The 20244-nt window shown below is 42.9% G+C and overlaps 1 protein-coding gene across 5 annotated transcripts in view; it reads right to left on the bottom strand.

The window, feature by feature from the left end:
- Positions 1-564: 564 nt before the first annotated feature.
- golph3l (golgi phosphoprotein 3-like) overlaps positions 565-20244 on the bottom strand; it is a 50129-nt gene continuing 30449 nt past the window's right edge. For 4 of the 5 annotated variants that reach the window (XM_077006609.1, XM_077006610.1, XM_077006608.1 and 1 more), the window contains exons 4-5: positions 2758-2872; positions 565-2393 (exon numbers count right to left, since the gene is read on the bottom strand). In XM_077006609.1, the coding sequence (XP_076862724.1) occupies positions 1960-2393; positions 2758-2872 (549 nt within the window). In that variant the 3' untranslated portion in view covers positions 565-1959. The remainder of the gene's footprint in view (positions 2394-2757; positions 2873-20244) is intronic. The other variant, XM_077006607.1, reaches the window with a different exon arrangement.

Raw genomic sequence — 20244 nt, 5'->3', positions numbered from 1 at the left:
TATTTTTCAGTTTTATACTTGTGATCATTTTGCATTCATCACACATCATCTGTGACATTCATGGTCTGGAGGTAGGGAACTGTTCTTGTGACTGGAGGGTCGTGGGTTTGATTCCCAGACCTGAGGCCAGGAGTGAGGTGCCCTTGAGCAAGGCACCTAACCCCAACTGCTCCCCGGGCGCCGGGCTAGGGCTGCCCACCGCTCTGGGCACATGTGCACCACAGCCCCCTAGTAATCACGTGTGTGTGTTCTAACTGCAGAGATGGGTAAAAAGCGGAGGACAAATTTCGATTGCGGTGAAAAATCACAATTGACAAAATATGGCACATTTATTTTTTTTTTATGTTTGGCATTTATCACACACACACACACACACACATTCTCTCTCCCCCACACAAACATATAAACACACCATATAAACACACACACACACACACACGTATGCACCTATAATTATGTATCATCCATTTCAAATTAATTTTGAGTTTCTTTACATATTTGAAACTTCATATTAAAAAGATGAAGTTTGTATGTCAATGCTAAACTGAAAGTATATGAAAGAGGACAAATATATACATGCATATGTGTGTGTGTGTGTGTGTGTGTATGTTATTGTATGTTAAAGTATGTTGTATGTTTATTAGAGGTGCTTCAACTAAGAATTTTCATAGTCGAATCTGATTTGTCAGATTTTCTCTTTAGTCAACTAATAGTCGAATCAGGGTTTTTTTTCTAGGGTATCGCGGGATCCCATTCTCATTCAGGACTTTTTTCCACTTCAAAAGAAAAACCTAAAACACTCAGATAAATGAATAAACATGGTAGGTTGGCTTTATTCAGCTTTTATTTATTTATTTATTTATTAATTAATGAAATGTTAGAGAACGAACATTAACAAAAAAAGTAACTGTCAGTGCACAGTGCGCATATCGAACTTTGTCACACCGGCATAAAATATGCCTGCCTGAAAATATAAAAACTATTTGTAACACAACAGCAAAAAATTCTAAGTAAAGGTTCAAGTAACGGGGTTTAAAAAGCAGACAACAACAAAAAATTTTTATAGGCCTACTTGCCGAGACGCACCGCGACGAGACGACACGACCGAAACAACAAACGGCTGAACTGTTTATTTATTTATTTATTTTTGCCCTACCCATTTTAAATTGTATGCCATGTTGGTTGATGTGTGAAATGAAAGATGTTGACGACATAACTTGCACTTTACTTTGTTTGATTCATCTTTATCTTTTTCAAAATACTCCCACACTTTTGAAGTTTTTTTGTAGTCATAATCTCGGTAGATGCTGACCATCCTGTAGCGTGTTCAGCTCCGCTCGTTTGGATTGTGCAACTGCAGGTGTGATTTATTAATGTGTAGTAAGGAAGAAGCCTATTGTTAATGTGCACACATCATTAAAAATATTTATTAACAGAAATTAGGATGCTTTTATTTGACAAAAGGCTATATATAATGAAAACAAAGACATTTCATGTAACAACTAATGCTTAGCAGCATCCTTGGGCACCCCCATGCAGTCAGAATGGTACATTCGACTATGACGTTCGTAGTCGACTAGGGGTCCTCGAATAGTCGAATCAGCAACTATTGCAGGTCACCCCTAATGTTTATACTTGTAAAGATTTATATATTTTATTATGACAAAACTAATAATAATATACACCACCTTCAGTAAACAAACATCACAGCATAGTTAAATGGATAAAAAACAAACAAGACTGTCCAACCCCATATCCTCGTATCAGTTCTTGTATGTCTGTGGCGATTTTACCTTCTTAGTTCAACTTTCACCTATTTTAAAAAAAGGTATGAACTGTTGAGGCTCATTATTGTTTTATTCATCCACTCAAAGCACACACTTCCCACACAGTCCTTCAGGCTGCGTCACACTGCTCAGACAGTAGGAGGCGCTGTGAGGAGATGCTGGTGGTATTTTTTCAGCCTCTGTTAAAAGCAGCCATTACTGCCCAGATCATCTCCTCACCAGGAGACATGACCTTTGCACTCTGCAGGTCAGGGTTGGTTTCAAGCAGGCCCTGGGTTCTCTGAGTTGCGGTTTCATAGTTGTCATCAGGAAGTGACGTGAGGGCATCGTCGAGCACGTCGGAGGCGTGAGCCAGCACCAGCAGGGCGAGCGTGCGCAATGGGATGCGCCGTGGGTCACTACTCCAGCGCTGCAGCAGTGTGGTCTGCACACGCTGCAGCAGACGTTCCTTCTCCCCGCTTTCAACCAGTGGGTGTGTCGTCACATCAAACAACAGGAAGTTCTGCTTCTCTGTCGTCAAGACTCCTTTCTCTACAAGACTCTTGGCTAAACGTTCACGTACCTGTTGTATCTGGAAGTGCATCTTCAGCGGGTTCCAGGATTCCCCTGCATGATAATATCCATGGACATTATATCACATACACAATCTCTCTCTCTCTCACACACACACACACACACACACACACACACACACACACACACACACACACACACAGAATCTTTCTCACACACAAAAACATACAATCTATCTCTTACACACACACACACACACACACAAATACAATCTCTCACACAAACATATACAATCTCTCTCACACACACAAACATATACAATCTCTCTCACACACATATATACAATCTCTCACACATCATGCAAACACATACAATCTCTCTCTCACTCACACATATATACAATCTCTATCTCACACACAAATGCTCACACAGTCACTCACATACAAGGTCTGGTCACCTGTGAGTAGATTGATCCAGCTGGCCACCGACTCTGGAGGGTGTGTATTCTTAATGTGCTTTAGAACCTCATCCAGCAATACATCACCTGTTGGAGCAGCTGATTGTAACAACACCTGCAGACAGAAGAGTAGAGTAGAGAGAGCAAGAGAGATGAAGGATAGCGGTAAGAAAGGATGGACTAAGATGTGTTTGATAGTGTGTGTGTGTGTAGTGTGAGGGATAGTATGTATATACTGTGCATGATGGAATGTGTAGTGTGTGTGTAGTGTGTATGATGGTATATGTATGTAGTGTGTGTGTGTACTGTGTATAATGTTATATGTATGTAGTGTGTTTGATGTAAGTAGTGTGTGTGTAGTGTGTGTGATGGTATATGTGTCCGATCATATCCATGCCTGTCTTCTCAGAGCACTACACTACTCAGAACACAACAGGGTATCACATGACTCCTCGGCATTCAAATTCACCTGTCACACACCCCATATATTCTCTGAATGAGTATCACTGTGATGCGTCCATCTCTACAAAGCATTCCTCTGTCTGGATTTATTGTGTATCAACCTTTTGCCTGTTTATTCAGTGTGAGTATCTGCCTTTTCCCTTTTGACTCGTGTTGTGTCTTATGCTTTTATTGTGAAACAGGAAGTAGGTACACAGAGTTGCATTTACGACATTGCTGAAAGGCTACTCGTGTTAAGAATCAGTTTACGATATGAGTAAAAGAATAGTGGATATATGACTGTGTCACCGACATCCTTTACACTACAATACAACAAAATTGGCGACGAGATTTCAAGTTTGCAACGATGACGGCCGCTAATGTGCCTTTTCCAGCGCTTTTTCTACCGTGCCCTGTCCTCGGTTGTTTGTCCACGAATGTGTCACTACATGCACTACACGTCAATAATGGGACTCCATTGCTTGGGAGAGACCTAATGACTTCACTACAAGTGCGCATAGAGCACAACAAGGTCCTACCTTCTACTGCACCTGCACCAGTGCTGGAATGTGCTGATACACCTACACCTGTCATTGGCTGTGCAAGAAATTTTGTGCATCTAGTGAAAATTGACCAGTGCACCAAAAGCTTCGTCGTCTGCCATTGTCTGTTCGAAATGCTGTAACAGAGGAACTTAATCATCTGCAGGCACAAGGCATAATTGAGCGCATCGATGCTTCAGCGTGGGTGTCACCAATTGTCATTACTCAGAAAAAGTCGGGAAAAATTTGCAAGTGTGTAGACCTGCGTGAACCTAACAAAGCAGTCATTGTGGATGCATTTCCATTGCCCCATATGGATGAACTACTGTCCAACTTAAAAGATGCCACTGTTTTCTCCACAATAGACCTGGCTAATGCTTACTACCAAATAGGGTTGCAACGGTATGAGATTTTCACGGTATGATAACCATCTCAGGAAATACCGCGGTATCACGGTTATCACGGTATCACAGTTTGTTACATATATTATTAAAAGATACACTGACCCTTAAACAAATTGCAACAAAAGTTTATTTTTGTTCAATTAACTATTTATTGTAGAAACCTGGAACTATTGCAGGCCTATACAAAATGTCTCCTTTAAAAAAATAAGCTGTACACCTGTTTATAAATACTGCAAAATTAGAGAAACCTAAATCATGGATTTCAGTAGGCCTACAATTATTTAAGTTTAAATTATTTAATATCTGATACACTGAGCCTGGGTCAGTGTCTGATCAACAACTGTTGTAAAAGGTTGTGGAATATAACCAGATACTGCAGAAAGAGGATTTATTTCTGACATGATCCTCACAATAGAGATTTCTATATTAAGGCTTTCACACCGAGTCTGGTTTTAACATATGAAAAACAGGCACGTCAGAATTTGAAAATGAAATCATATAAATGAATGGCGTCTTTCACATCCAGTGAAAGCAAAGACCTTAAAAAGCTAGGTTTATACTTTCGCGAGTGACCGTAGCGCGAACCTCTGCGAACACCCCTCAAAAACAGGGGAAGGAACATTTACCTGACGAATTTTAATGTCAGGCATGAAAATGGGTCAGGGGTTAAAAAGGTGAGAAGACCGGGGGGCGGGGCATGTGACGTCATGGGGATACGGCGACGGGGCGTTGACATGTGGGGGGGGGGCGTTGACATGTGACGTCATGGGGATATGGCGACGGGGGGGGGGGGGGGGGGGGGGGGGGGGGGTGTCTGCTGGTGTACGGGGGTACAGCGACAGGTGATACCAAATATTACGGAGCCCGTAAGGTGACATCATGTAAAAAATATAGGCTAATATGCCTGGCCACGACTTACTAACGGGTGTGAACGACTTACTAACGCGTGCGAACAAGATAATTAACGCGTGCGAACAAGATAATTAAGTATTACTTTATATAAAGCCAGGTTTACCTTCCTTGGGCAGTCAGTTCGCGAACATCCCCGGGATCTACTTGCTTTGCTGTGAAAAAAAAAAACTTTGTTGCCGCGTGTGAAAGGCGACATTAGTATCTCGTTCACATGCGTTAATAAGTTGTGGCCACGCGTTATTATTTTTTTTTACAAGACGTCACCTTACGGGCTCCGTAAAATATAGTAAAATCCATAAAAAAAATTTTTTTGACTGTCTTGTCAATGGATTCAATGTATGGAGCCAGATCGTAAACGCGAGAAGCCGCTTTCGCCATTCCAGATGGCTCAGTCAAAACCATTACGTCTTAATGAACCAATAAATACATCAGCGGCGAAAATGAGTGTAAAAATACATGTTATTTTCTAACACGGGCTAAGGGTAGACTCAAACGACAAGAGTTTACAACTTCATCTTCAACCTTTTCAGCCCTGGTGCGAATGTTACTGGATTCACCAGTTACAACTACAGACACACTAGAAAAAAATCTTGTTTCTTATTTTATGTCACCGTTAACTACACGGGGTTGACGCGAACTTAATAGGCCTATCTATCTACCTATTTATCACAAGAGCTTGTGGCTCTGACGGTGTTCAACGCTGTAGCGAACGGCAGTAACTTTGTTTTACCGCAAAATATGAAAACGATTGAAACCATTAATAACCCAATTAAATCCACTCGGAAATGTACGATCTGGTAAATGTAGTGGTAAATGTACGATCTGGTAAATGTAGTGGTAAATGTACGATCTGGTATATGTAGTGGTAAATGTACGATCTGGTAAATGTAGTGGTAAATGTACACTATTCTGCCTTGTCCCCGGTGTAGCACTATCCTGCTTCTCGTCCCGCTTAGCAGTAAATGAATAACATGAATGAAGAACGTTCGTATGATTGAAACGCAATTTGGCCTCTATGAAGGTTCTGGGCGGAAACTGCTGACCACTGTGTCATTGAAATTGCCGATTTCGGAAGTGCTCTGTTTGCTTATTAAGTCAATATGATAATTAAAATATATACATATAATCTCCCGACCCCCCCCCCCCCCCCCCCCAACAAAAAACTCATTGGATCTACACGATTCACGTAGGTCACCCTTTTCAACTTCAAAACGGCGAATTTCGCCGAAAGGTGACAGATTTTCATGCCTGTAATGTTGCTTTGTGTTTCAGGTTTGAAAAGTGCTGAAATTTAGGCTAAATGTAACGTGGCTCGCGCCACGGAGCGAGAGGACGGACACAAGTGCTGAGAAGAGCGAGATTTATTCAGGGGAATACCGTAATCATCATCCGAAAGCCAGGCAGGGTCGATAGCAGGAGGGCAGTCCGTGAAACATGCAAAGACAGGCATTACAAAGACAGGGAACACGGGTAACAGGGGAAACACGAATACGGTCAGGTACAGAGAAACAGCAATGAAACAGACACGATCACAAATCAAAATACCGGACGAAGGACAAGGGAGACTCAGGGGCTTATATACACGGACATAAACAGGGGGCAGGTGACGGTAATAACAAGGGGCATGGGAACAAACGAGGTAATCACAGAGACAAACGAGCGGGGCGGGGTAAACAGGTACGGAACACAGACACGAGGGAATCCGGAGTGACAGCTAAGGGAGGGGCCGCGGCCATACGTGACACTAAAGTACTTGAAAATGCTTGAAACTGTAACTACTTCGTTTAACAACAAATATCTGTCTGACTGAAAAGTTCTTTTGTATTACGTTAACTTGTAATTCCAGGACGAAACATGAGAGAATGTGAAGACGTTAAGATTGGGGGTTTTGAAATTAAACAATCATTAAATAATGTGATAAAAAAGCGAATTAGAATCATTGAATATATGTATAAATATTTAACTTGATTACGTTTAACGTGCTGGGAAATATTTAAATGGACCTTGAAAGTGACGTACAAGTGCTTTAATTCCACCTTGTTTAGGTGTATGAACCCTGCAAACATGACTTTGTTCATTGCGCTGAGACGGCGCGCGCGAAGTTACAAAGTTCGAGAAGCTGCACGACCTTGCGAATCGGCAGCACGCAAGACACTCACGCACGGCTAGCCAACGCGATTAGGTCATTTTCGCTGCTGATTTTAGTTTATCCTTTTTTTGTTAAAAATTGTTAAGTCTGATGCACTTTCTGACATTCTCACCGCTGTGTGCTGAGCTGAACAGGAGCGGATTTGCGCATGCGCAGGTGAGGTTCTCAGCTGGCTTGCCTTTTACCGGTAATAAGCAAATGCACACGGTATGATAAACGTGCATTTTAATACCGTGGTATACCGTGAAACCGGTTACCGCTGCAACCCTACTACCAAATGCCACTACATGATAAAAGTCATGACCTTACAGCATTTATCACCCACGAGGGGTTATTCAGATTCTGTCGGGTACACTATGGGCTTGCCTCAGCTCCTGCAGCTTTCCAGAAAATGATGAGTGTTGTCCTAGATGGTCTGCAAGGGGTAGGGAACTACCTGGACGACAATCATACATGGCCGTGACATGCCTGCTCACGACAAGGCTTTGGAATCTTTACTGTATCGTCTGAAGTCGACTGGCCTACAACTTAACAAAGAAAAATGCTTTTTCCACCAGCCTAAACTGCCTTTCCTGGGACATGCTACAGTGGTGGAACCCATGCGAGCATGCCTGAGGTCGACGGACAGTACTTTTCAATGGACAAATGAAGCACAGGTTAGTTTTAATACTGTGAAGACAATGCTGATCAATAGCCAAGCTCTAGCTTTGTTTGATCCCACACTGCATACGATAGTGTCAACAGACGCATCAGACTACGGTCTAGGTAGCGTACTTTCACAAGTCGAAAGAACTGTAGCGTTTGCTTCTCGGACTCTTTCTGCCGCTGAATGTAAATATGCCAGTGGAGAAGGAAGCCCTAGCGTGCGTATGGGCTGTGGAACGATGGCGTACATACCTCTAGGGACGCCGTTTTAATTTACGGACTGATCATCAGGCATTGACGACCCTGCTGACTACAAAGGGCGTTGGGCGGGCTGGTCTACATGTGGCCAAATGGTCTGCTCGTCTCATGCCTTACAATTATGACATCAACTACCGCCCAGGTGCTGAATATGCTCCAGCTGACTGTTTATCTCGCTTGCCCTTACCTGCTGCTCCACCCTCTGAGGTTGCCAATGCTCCTCTACAGACTGACGAGAGTGACCCTGAACTGGTTGCTTTGCTCTCTACTGTTCATAATGCTCTGTCTGCCACTGACCTGGACTCTGCTTGTGCTTCATGCCCTGAGATCACTAAACTTTGCACACAGATCACACGGGGTTGACCTTCTTCACCCAAAGGCCTCGAACCAGACTTGCTACCATACTACAAGCTTCACTTGGAACTATGCGTCAAAGACCATTTTGTATTTTGTGACTCTCGACTGATTGTTCCCATAGCCTTATGACCTGACCTGATCTTCCTTGCGCATGAGTCTCATCAAGGTGTGGTACGGACAAAACAACGCCTACGTGAACTGTACTGGGGGCCAAAGATGGATGCCGATGTGCTCAGTGCAATCCACTTCTGTCAGCTGTGCCAGTTAAATGACAAAACAGCAAGGCCACGTCCAGTACCGCTACAGCCAGTACCATTGCCCGATGGACCATGGCAGAAGGTTGCTGCAGACATCGTGGGTCCATTCGAATCTGCTCCTCTAGCTTGTAATAATAATAATAATAATAAATATAGCCGCAAGCGGCAATTGGCGGGTTCACACACGAATAGGCCACTTGGCTTCAATAGGCAATAGACCCAATAGGTCCTTTAGACCCAAAAGAAGCTGTTTGAGTGGAAAAAATGCACAAATAAATCAATGTGCAAAAAAAATTTCAATTGGGGCACTAAAGGCCCAAAAGGATCAAAATAATGTGTATTGGCAAAATGATTCAAATCACAGAACTAAATCACATGCTGAGATCAGCTTTGTGTGTGTGTTTGTGTGGTGTTTCACGTGAGCAATAGTTTTCAGTCCGTTCTGATGTTTGGCCACTAGATGGAGCCCAAGTACCACCATACTGATATCTCATTAATCTCAGTAATGCAATAAGACATTTTGGTGAATTAAAAGGTTCATTTCTGGTCAGGCAGTGCACTTTTTGTTATAAGATGCAATTGCAATGTTATAGAACTTATTGATCTGGATCATACAAGACCAATTACTTGTCTGTATTCTGCATAACAAGATTGCAGCATGAGTTTTTATGTTTTCTTAGGTTTTTGGGTACTGTAGCGCCCCCGACAGGCCAATTTGAACCAAACTTGGCATACCTCACAAGGACTTCAGGATATAAAAGCCTTTCAAATTGGGAGTTGATTGCATACATGGTTTATGAGTTATAGCAATATAGGTCATATATGGCATGGCCACAATGATATAATGGGAAAATGGACCAATCAGATAAATAAAAATCCAACATTTTTTTAATCAGTTTTTACCTACAGAGTCTACTGATTATGCTCATAGCAATTTTTCCATAATTGGATCAAATTCCTATGACTAGTTTGTAAATAGCTATTTTCAAACAATAGATGAATGTGACAAAAGTATGCATTTTTTAATAGGACTTGTAATTGCAAAGTTGTCAGGTCTACTGCAAGGAATAAAAAGAAACAAGTTGCATGTTCCTAAGTGAAAATTTGGAGGAGTTATGCATGATTTTCACAAATAGCGCCACCTAGTGGCCAAATGTTTTAAAACTGCACAGCATGACACATAGTCCTGGGATATGCACAGTGGTGAGGTTTCATGTTGTTTGGCCAATGGTAAGTCTGTCAAATGGCCAATTAATTCAAATAAAAATTAATTGGCTCATGGCGGCCATGTTTTTTGAGTGATGATGTCATCATTGTGTGTCTTGATATCACTTGGGCCCCTGATGATGCCTGTAAAGTTTTGGCTTGATGTGACTAATGGTTTCTGAGATACAGTTTTTCCCATGTTATAGCGCCCCCTATTGGACAATCGTGGCCAGCTTTGACGTTTGACCTCGTAGTCATGTGCCCTAACAATGGTTAAAATTTTATGAAGATCGGTCAAAGCGTTGCTGAGATATGGCTGTTTAAGTAAATTTGGCCACGCCTTGGAGCTATTGATTGACATGTGACAACCAGACTGTATGCAAATCTCAAAATGTTTTTAAGCAACTTTGATAATGAGACTCTCCTGAATATTTTGACACCAAGGTTGTGGTGATCGGATGAAAAACCAGGGACTAGTACAAAAAAGTAGGTTTTGCATATTATGCAAATTAGCAAAAAATCTAAGTAGGCGGAGCTTAATGGTTCTTGAGGCTTTTTTGTTTGGCTTGAGCCAAGGAATCCATCAGAAGTGGAATTTTGTTTCTAGGCCCTACGGTTTGGGAGATATGGACCAAAACGCAAAATGGTGCGCTATAGCGCCACCATCAGGCCAATGTGGGTCTCTGTGCTTTAGCACGGTCTCGCAAAGAGACTACACCATTCTGCCAAGTTTGGTGTCTCTGGGCCTTACGGTCTAGGCTGCAGTATGCGTTTTATGCGGAGAAAAATAATAATAATAAATATAGCCGCAAGCGGCAATTACGGGGTCCAAGCACAGGGTATTGGCACCATCTGGCACGCCTGAGATGCGTAATCATGTGTGTGTAATCACTGGGTAGGTATGGGTGAAGCAATGTGTATATGAAACCTATAGGTAGGCCATTGCATGTGTGTGCATGTGTAAGAAAGATGTAGGGGTAATTCAGGAAATTCTAGTATAGCGCCACCTAGTGGTGCAATTCCCATCATACTTGAGTATGTCTTAGAGGGTGTGTAGATGAACATAATATGTGAGTTTCATGTTGATTGGCATATGATAAGCTTGTGAAAGGTGTTCTGAAAGCTGATTGGTCGATAGCGGCGGCCATATTGGACATATGATGGTGCAGGTCAAGGACCTGTGTCATAGGTGCATATAGATGATGCGTACCAAGTTTGGAGTTATTTGGCCAATCGGTGTGGGCAGGAGAGTTTTTTGGCCGTTATAGCGCCACCTAGGTGTGCATGTCTGCCAAAATGTATGTACCGGTTTAGACACCCAATGTGTACATGTGTGTGAAATTTGGAGTGAATACATGAAAGTATGCCTGAGATACAGCAGAATATGTGGATTTTTGGCGAAGAAATTTTCTACGCTTGACTTGTGATGCATGTGGCCACGCCCATGTGCAGAAATGTGCACTTTGGCTCCATAACAATTAAAGTTCAGACTCTTGTGAGCGCCTGGATACCACATATGTGCATGTATGTGAAAAATCCAGGGACTAGTACGCGCTCAAAAATGTGTGCAAATTTGCATATTATGCAAATTAGCTCGACATGTAAGGGGCGGAGCATATGGCTTCAATGGAACTTTTTTTAGATGAGCACATGCCTGATCAGGTGAAGTTTACATTTTGTCTCTAGGACATACGGTTTAGGAGAAACACCAGTTTAAACTTTTTCATGCGTTTTTGTGCGCTATAGCGCCACCTATGGTCGGATCGGGCTGGCGTGTTGCGCCTGAGTAGCGGAGAGGAGTACTACAACTTGGCCAAAGGAGAAGTCTGTAGGTCTTACGGTTTAGGCTGCACAACGAGTTTTAAGGCAGAAAAAAAATTGGCATATGAAAAGCTTGTGAAAGGTGTACTGAAAGCTGATTGGTCGATAGCGGCGGCCATATTGGACATATGATGGTGGAGGTCAAGGACCTGTGTCATAGGTGCATATAGATGATGCGTACCAAGTTTGGAGTTATTTGGCCAATCGGTGTGGGCAGGAGAGTTTTTTGGCCGTTATAGCGCCACCTAGATGTGCATGTCTGCCAAAATGCATGTGCAGGTCTAGACACCCAGTAGGTACATGTGTGTGAAATTTGGTATGAATACGTGAAAGAATGCCTGAGATATAGCAGAATATGTGGATTTTTGGCGAAGGAATTTTCTACGCTTGACTTGTGATGCATGTGGCCACGCCCATGTGCAGAAATGTGCACTTTGGCTCCATAATAATTAAAGTTCAGACTCTTCTGAGCGCCTGAATATCACATATGTGCATGTATGTGAAAAATCCAGGGACTAGTACGCGCTCAAAAATTTGTGCAAATTTGCATATTATGCAAATTAGCTCGACATGTAAGGGGCGGAGCATATGGCTTCAATGGAACTTTTTTTAGAGGAGCTCATGCCTGATCATATGCAGTTTACATTTTGTCTCTAGGACATACGGTGTAGGAGAAACACCTGTGTAAACTTTTTCATGCGTTTGTGTGCGCTATAGCGCCACCTAGGGTCGTATCGGGCTGGCGTGTTGCGCCTGAGTAGCGGAGAGGAGTACTACAAGTTGGCCAAAGGAGAAGTCTGTAGGTCTTACGGTTTAGGCTGCACAACGCGTTTTAGCGGAGAAAAAGAATAATAATAATAATAATAATAATAATAATAATAATCGGAACAAATACAATAGGGTTCCAGCACCACTGGTGCTTGGACCCCTAATAAGAAGAAAAAACCCGACAATTACAATAGGTTTCCCACACTACGTGTGTGAACCCTAATAATCTTTATTTGTATAGCACCTTTCATACACACATGCTACTCAAAGTGCTTTACAGTATAAATAAAAAGAAACATTAAAAGGAGATAGGACAAAAAGAAAATGTTAAAAGAAATAAAAGATAAAAATATAAAAATAACATAAAAAGTAAAGTAAATAAGATGATAATATAAAAAGGAAACAAACACAATGAAATAATGAAATAAAGTGACAAATTATAAAATAATAGACAACATAATGTAATAAGATTGAGTTTCTTAACTAAAAGCAGATCTAAACAGGAATGTTTTTAGACTGTTCTTGAAACTATTCAGGGATGAAATGCCTCTGAGCTCTTCAGGAAGAGAATTCCAGAGCTTTGGGCCATAGTGACTAAAAGCACCCTCGCCAATCTTTAATCAACTTTTAGAAATCACCAGTAGATTACTGTTTGAAGACCTGAGAGACCTGACTGGAACATATCTAACCATCATTTCACTGAGGTAAAGAGGGGCAAGACCATGAAGACCATGACTCCTGCGGGTCAGAACCCTTGCAGCCGTGTTCTGAACTCGCTGTAGGTGCGAAATAGAGCTCTTTGGAAGAGCAGATAGAACAGCGTTACAATATTCTAGCCTTGATGTGATAAATGCATGGACAAGTTTTTCACTGTCAGCAGGAGAGAGCATATCTCGGACCTTAGCGATGTTTCGAAGGTGAAAGTAAGCTGTCTTGCATGTAGTCATGATGTGTGATTTGAAGCTGAGCTCATTATCAAAGGTGACTCTCAGGTTCTTAACACATTGTCTGGCATTCAGATTCATTTGATTTAAATAAGTCTGGACATCATTCCTTCGTGAATCACTGCCAAGAACAAGAACCTCTGTCTTCTGTTTATTTAACTGCAGAAAATTGTCAGACATCCATGTCTGTATATCATCTATGCAGTCAAACAGTGAGCAAATTGATTTTAGGGCTTTAGGTTCTAGTGATAAAGTATATATAAAGTTGAGTGTCATCTGCATATTGATGATAACTAATACCATGTTTATTAATGATATGTGGTAACGGTAGCATATATAGGTTGAATAGTAACGGCCCAAGAATTGATCCTTGGGGGATGCCACAAGTTATTTTTTGATGTGTGGAGGAAGAGGTACCTAATGCTACATAGTAATCACGCCCAGTTAGGTACGATCTAAACCAGTCTAAGACTAAGCCACTAAGGCCTACCCAGCTTTGTAGTCGATCAAGAAGTATATCATGATCAACGGTGTCAAAAGCGGCGCTTAAATCTAGCAGAAAAAGGACTGAGAGTTTGCCTGCATCCTTATTCAATCTCAAGTAATTTACTACCTTAACTAGGGCTGTTTCAGTGCTGTGGAGAGCTGTGAAACCAGATTGAAAAGTGTCATTTATTTGATTTACTTTGACATAGTCATTCAACTTGACACTACAGTAGATTGACAATACTTTTTCAATGATTTTGCTAAGAAAGGAATGGTTAGATATAGGTCGATAATTATTGAGAATTGTGGGATCAAGATTTCTGTTCTTTAATAGTGGTTTAATCATTGCAGTTTTAAAAATTTTGGGGAATTCACCCAATTGCAGAGACTGATTAACAATCGTTAGAACTTCATTTGCTAATGAGCTCAGAACCTGCTTGAAAAAGCACGTTGGTAAAGAGTCCAGTTCACAAGTAGAGGATTTTAGTGATGAAATCACATCAAGTAGTGTTACCATGTCAATGTCTTGGAAATGAGACATTTTCAGACCCTCCAGAAACTCGCGATGTTGCGATTTGCAACTTCAACGCAACTTCAAGCAAACCCCGCGAATTCAGGGCGGTGTTGCAACTTCAGCCAATCACCGCAACTTTCCCGCAAATTTGACCACTGATGTCGTCACTGATGTCGATCACTGATGTCGTCTTGATGTGACGTCGAACAACACTCGCCTTACTTCCGTATATACATTCAAGAGGAGCATACTGAAAGCAGCATGAGCGACGAAAATAACGGCAAAAAGATTGGGAAAAGCAGTATCCCGGTACACTACATGAAAGCAGGGATAAACTGTTTTTTTTTTTGTTTTCAGTGTTTTATTGTTTCACAACGATGGGTTCATACATGTATTTCCAACAAGTTTAACATTTCTAGCACCAGCCCATCCACTCCAAGTGATTTTTCATAGTCTTTTAAGAGATGGAAAGTCCATTTCTGCTACCGAGCTGTTGCACTTCGAGGGATCATTTGAAGAAAGTGAGAGGGATCATTGTGCATTCTCTGTCCCAACACCTGTGTTTCAGGGGACGGGGCATACAAAATCTTGAGAGGGATCATTCCTGCCCAAACTATTTCATACCACATAGAGCACATATGTCAAAGATAAGGAATTGATTATCTATGGCCCCCTGGATGATATTTAATTACTATTAGAACCGGCCCGCAGGCCACAGCCGCCCGATGGTGTTTTGCACGCACAAACACTACATTCCCCACAATGCAACGGTAGCCCGCGAAGTCACTGCAGCGCACGCAAGCGGCGAAGGTCTGAGATAAAGTTTATAAGTTTAAACTTTAAACTGAGATAAAGTTTAAAGTCAGAGACAAAGTTTATTTATCTCTGATCCATATCTATGAGTTACTAGTTCGCTCTGGCGCCAACCACTGGCGATCAATCTCGATATAATACTTAATTTGTGTCCATTTTACAGGCCGCCCGGTAACAATTTACGTTCGCTAACCCCCCCCCCCCCCGTCAACAATTAACGTTCGCCACCCCCTCCAGGTTCAAATCTCACTCCAAGCGATCTTGAAAAGTTGGCAACCCTGAATAAATAGGTAAATAGATAATAAAAATGGACTACTAAATAGAGGAAACCATACAACATTTACTCCCTATTGCAATGTACTCACAAAAAGGCAAAAACACACCGCAACTTCCATCGCAATTTTTTTGAAAAACACCCGCAACATCAAACATTTTAGCCCGCAACAATCACAAAAAAGGCCCGCGAAATCCTGGTGGGACTGCATTTTGAAGTTAGGCTGAGTAACTGATATAAGGGTTGATAGTCTATTAGTGCTTATTGCTATGTTCTGCCTTATACTAGTAATCTTGTCCCTAAAAAATATTGCAAACTCATCACATTTTTCAACTGAAACAGTCTCAGGGAAGACACAGGAGGTGGGGTTTACTAGCTGATCTATACTTCTGAACAAGACAGCTGAGTTATTATTGGATGAATTGATTAAGGTAGAGAAATAGTTTTTCCTTGCTGATTTCACTTCACTGTTGTAATTCTGCAATTTTGTTTGATAAATATCAAAATGTACTTGCAATTTTGACCTTCGCCAACGTCTCTCAGCCTGCCTACAATCTTGCCTAAATTTTACAATAGATGGAGTGTTTCTCCAGGGCATCTTAATTTTACCAGAGATCATTTTAGTGACCTTTAGTGCCACAGCATCAATACAGTTCCTAACTCTGTGTGTGAATGTTTCAACTAGCTCATTCCCATTTTCTGAAAGAGGAGGTGTCACGCCTGGCTCTGCCCCCTCCCTGTCTGTCTAGCCCGGCTCCTCCTCCCCTGGTCTTCTGTTTAGTTCCACCTCTCATTTTGTCATTGGTTTCAGCTGTTGCTTGTTTGAGTGTTCGTTTGGGTTTGTATTTATTCCTTGTGTTCCGGGTATTCAGTGTGGGTCAATGTTTCATTTCTAATGTTGATGTCGAAGTCAGTCGGGTACTTATGTGGTGTACGTTTCTGTCTAAATCTAGCGAGTACTACAGTTTGTATGTTCATGTTGTAAGTCTTTCTTCTGTTTGTATGTTTTGCTCACTTCTTGCTTAAACTTCGGTTTGTATTTAGGAATCTATGTCTTTCTTGTGCTATGCTTTCAGTTTGTTCACCATGTTAAAGATTGCCCTGTTTCCTTCGTTCGAGTTTAGTGTATAAGGTGTGTTTCAGTTTCTTCAGTCTTCCCTTCGTTGTGTTTCTGTTTTGTCTTTTGGTATATGATTAGTTTAAGTTTAGTCACGTTTCCTTATGTCTACGTCAACTGTGTATCGTCCTGCGAGTCCGTGTCTAGGTTAAGTAGTCTACGTGTTCAGTGTTTCTTAGTTCAGAGTGCATTGTATGTATTATGGTCTTCGTTTCTGTTTGTGCTACTTATGTTTCGTGTTAAGTTCCGGTATTCCTGTATTGCCTTTTGTCTTTGCTTTAGTATGTACATAATAGTCTGCGTCCTCTAAATATAGTCATTGATTTCACTTGGTTATGTGGTGTGTTCCTTGACACACAATGCCACGTAAAAGTAGAGTTCTGCGTGCAGGCACTATACAATTAGCTACTATGGCTACTTCAGGTAGCTTAGAGTTCCGCTCTCCAGCGCCAGTGCGTCCGCCCCCTGGTTATACTACCACCCCCACGTTACAGGAGGGAGGGACAGTATCATGTCTGTGAAGACCACGACACTGCCAGCACAATAACGCTTGGTTATTGTGCGCTTTTCACTGAGTGTTCTAGTAGATAATGACATTGAAAAATACACCAAAATGGTCAGAGATTGCAACATCAGTAATTTCAGTATTATTAACCTCTATGCGTTTAGAAATTATCAAATCTAAAATGTGGCCATGCTTATGAGTTGGGCCTGATACATGCTGTATGGTGTCACGGTGAGGCGGCCCCCTACCGGCCGCCTCTGTCCACAGCGGCTGTGTTGTTGTTGTTGTGTGACGTCGTGTACGCCCCTCAGGTGGGCGGAGCCCGTGATCCGTTCCCACCTGATGGTCGTTTGTCTGTCTATATATGACTTGTCTTTGTACCAGTTGACCGCTGGTCATTATATCCTTAATTCGGATCTATTGCACGGGTTTTAGGTTTGCACACTTTATATTAAACCACCCTTTTTCCCTGAGACTTGGCGTGATCGCTTCCTTTTTGTTGCTCACACCTGCCCGTCACAGAATGACCAGCCACCCTTCGGAAGCCGCCGAGTCTCTTTTTCTTTCTCCTTCGTTCGTGGTCATGTCTCGTGGTAAGTGTTTGTCTGCGTAGTGTTTTGTTTGAAGAGCTCCGCCGTGCTTTTGTGTTTTGTGTGTGTGTGTAGCACGGCGAGGACCAGGGCAGTCTGCCCTGAGAAAGCTCTTCGGGTCTGTTGTCAGTGTGTGTGAAGAGTTCCGCCGTGTTTTCGAGTTGTGTCCGTGGCACGGCGAAGACCAGGAATGTCTTCCTGGCGATAACTCTTCGTGTTGTTGTGAATGTGTGTATGCGTGAACGGACGTGTCGATCGGTATGCGCGCTCGTTGTGTTATGTTACATGTTCTGTGTGTGACGCGGGTGCCGCTCCTCACCGTCGCCTCGCTCCCCGTGTTGTTTTGTGTTTCATGTGGGGAGCGACTGCGACTTGGAGCGGCGCGTCACTATTGTGTATGTGTATGTAGAGCGCGCATGTGTGGGTCCAGTCTGTCTGTTTGTACACTGTTTTGTTTGTCTAGTAGTTGCGTGTGTGTTGTGTCCTAACGTGTTGTCTACCGTTTGTGTGTAATTCCACGCATGCTCCTCCCCCTGAATGTGTGTTTGGGGGGGGACCGGCTGTGGTCCCGTGCCATGGGGTGTGGCACGGAGGGCGTCGCTCCCGAGGGAGGCCCTGACCAGGTAAATGGGGGGTTCTCCTGAGTTAGGATGGAGACCCCTCCCCCCTGGAGGGGGGATCAGGGTAGTGCGCGTTTGTGTTCTGTGTTGGTGTGTGTGGGTGTGTGTGTGCATTTGTGTTTTATGTGCAGGTGCTTCTCCCTGGCGTTGAATCGTGGCATCCCTGGACCTTGTGGGGGTCTCCAGCTGGCAGGAGCCCCCTTATGTTGTGGGGTGACCGGAGCCCGGTCGGAAAGAGCCCCTCCCTAGAGGGCTGGGGCCCCCGGATGTTTGGGGACCATGGGGCTCCGGTCTGAAGAGCTCCTGCACAGGACGGAGACCCTTCCACGGGGTCCTGGAGGTGACGTAGCCACGCCCCAGGGAGGTAACCTGCACACACACACCCCGGACGGACAAGGAGCCGAGGCCCGCCGTCCTCGCACCTGTGGGGCTATGCGGCTTAAGGCCGGTTAGGGCGTGAGGGCCCTGTGACCGACCGGGGCGTGGTTTTGTCTTGTTGACGGCCCAGTCGGTCCAGGGTCCCGCCCAGGGAGGTGAGCTGACTAATGTTATGTGTTTTGTGTTTCAGCTCGTGGACTGCAGGAGGTGTGTCCCTGCCTGTCCTTGCCTTCCTGCCCCTTCGTGTTGTTGTGCAGCCGCTGTGTGCCACACACCCAGTGGAGGGGAGTGCGGCTTGGTGGGGGGGTCTGTCACGGTGAGGCGGCCCCCTACCGGCCGCCTCTGTCCACAGCGGCTGTGTTGTTGTTGTTGTGTGACGTCGTGTACGCCCCTCAGGTGGGCGGAGCCCGTGATCCGTTCCCACCTGATGGTCGTTTGTCTGTCTATATATGTCTTGTCTTTGTACCAGTTGACCGCTGGTCATTATATCCTTAATTCGGATCTATTGCACGGGTTTTAGGTTTGCACACTTTATATTAAACCACCCTTTTTCCCTGAGACTTGGCGTGATCGCTTCCTTTTTGTTGCTCACACCTGCCCGTCACATATGGGATCAAAGGAGTTAAGCATCCTCATGAATTCTGAAGTGATTGGATTTGTGGATATATCCATGTGAATATTAAAATCCCCAGCAATTAAAACATAATCAAAATCAATTAAAATCCTTGAAAGCATTTCTTCAAAATCTTCAAGAAAATCTGTGTGTAGTCTGGGAGGATGATAGATAACAATCAGAAGAACTGAGTAAGTACTGTTGAGTTGTAGGTATGCTATTACACTGACTGATTACTATAGTAAATGGCCAGAGGTTGCTTTCACTCAGTCCATCACAACGGACACTGTTATTGCATTTCTGTCATCTGTGTTCAGTCGACATGGCAACCCATTGAGCATTGTGACAGACAGTGGCGTGCACAGACATTTTGGGGGGCAAGTGCTCGGGCGGGGGGGCACTTTTTAGCTAACGTCATTATAAAAAAAATTACAAGCACATGTTGAATGAAATTTTACTTTTATTTGTAACATTCTCTAAACGTGAGTTTTCAATGGAAAAAGTCACACCGCCAACTGATAAAATCCATATCCAATATTAACTATATTGTTTTGTATATTAACAATATTAACAGTCATTGTTAAGTCCTTCAGTTAACTTATGTTGATCCTCCACTGTTGTTGCATATATTTTACAATTAGTAAATCTATAATATAGGCCTACAATTAAGACAGTAAAAAGACCAAAAAGTACGAGAAGGAGTTATGCTACTGAGTGTTGTCATTACACAAATGCAGATGGGCATTTTTCGCAGGTAATGGGGAACTTCCCGTTTCTTCTTTCACAAACGAATGTGTTAATTTATGTTGCCTAACAAAACGTTCAGCTTAACACATAGATTTGCAAACTCTACCTTAATTATTTGTATGTGGT

This window comes from Brachyhypopomus gauderio, chromosome 5 (genome assembly GCF_052324685.1).
Source record: "Brachyhypopomus gauderio isolate BG-103 chromosome 5, BGAUD_0.2, whole genome shotgun sequence".
NCBI lineage: Eukaryota > Metazoa > Chordata > Actinopteri > Gymnotiformes > Hypopomidae > Brachyhypopomus > Brachyhypopomus gauderio.
The sequence above is the reverse complement of the archived record's forward strand: the minus strand, read 5'-3'. Positions and strand labels throughout refer to the sequence as shown.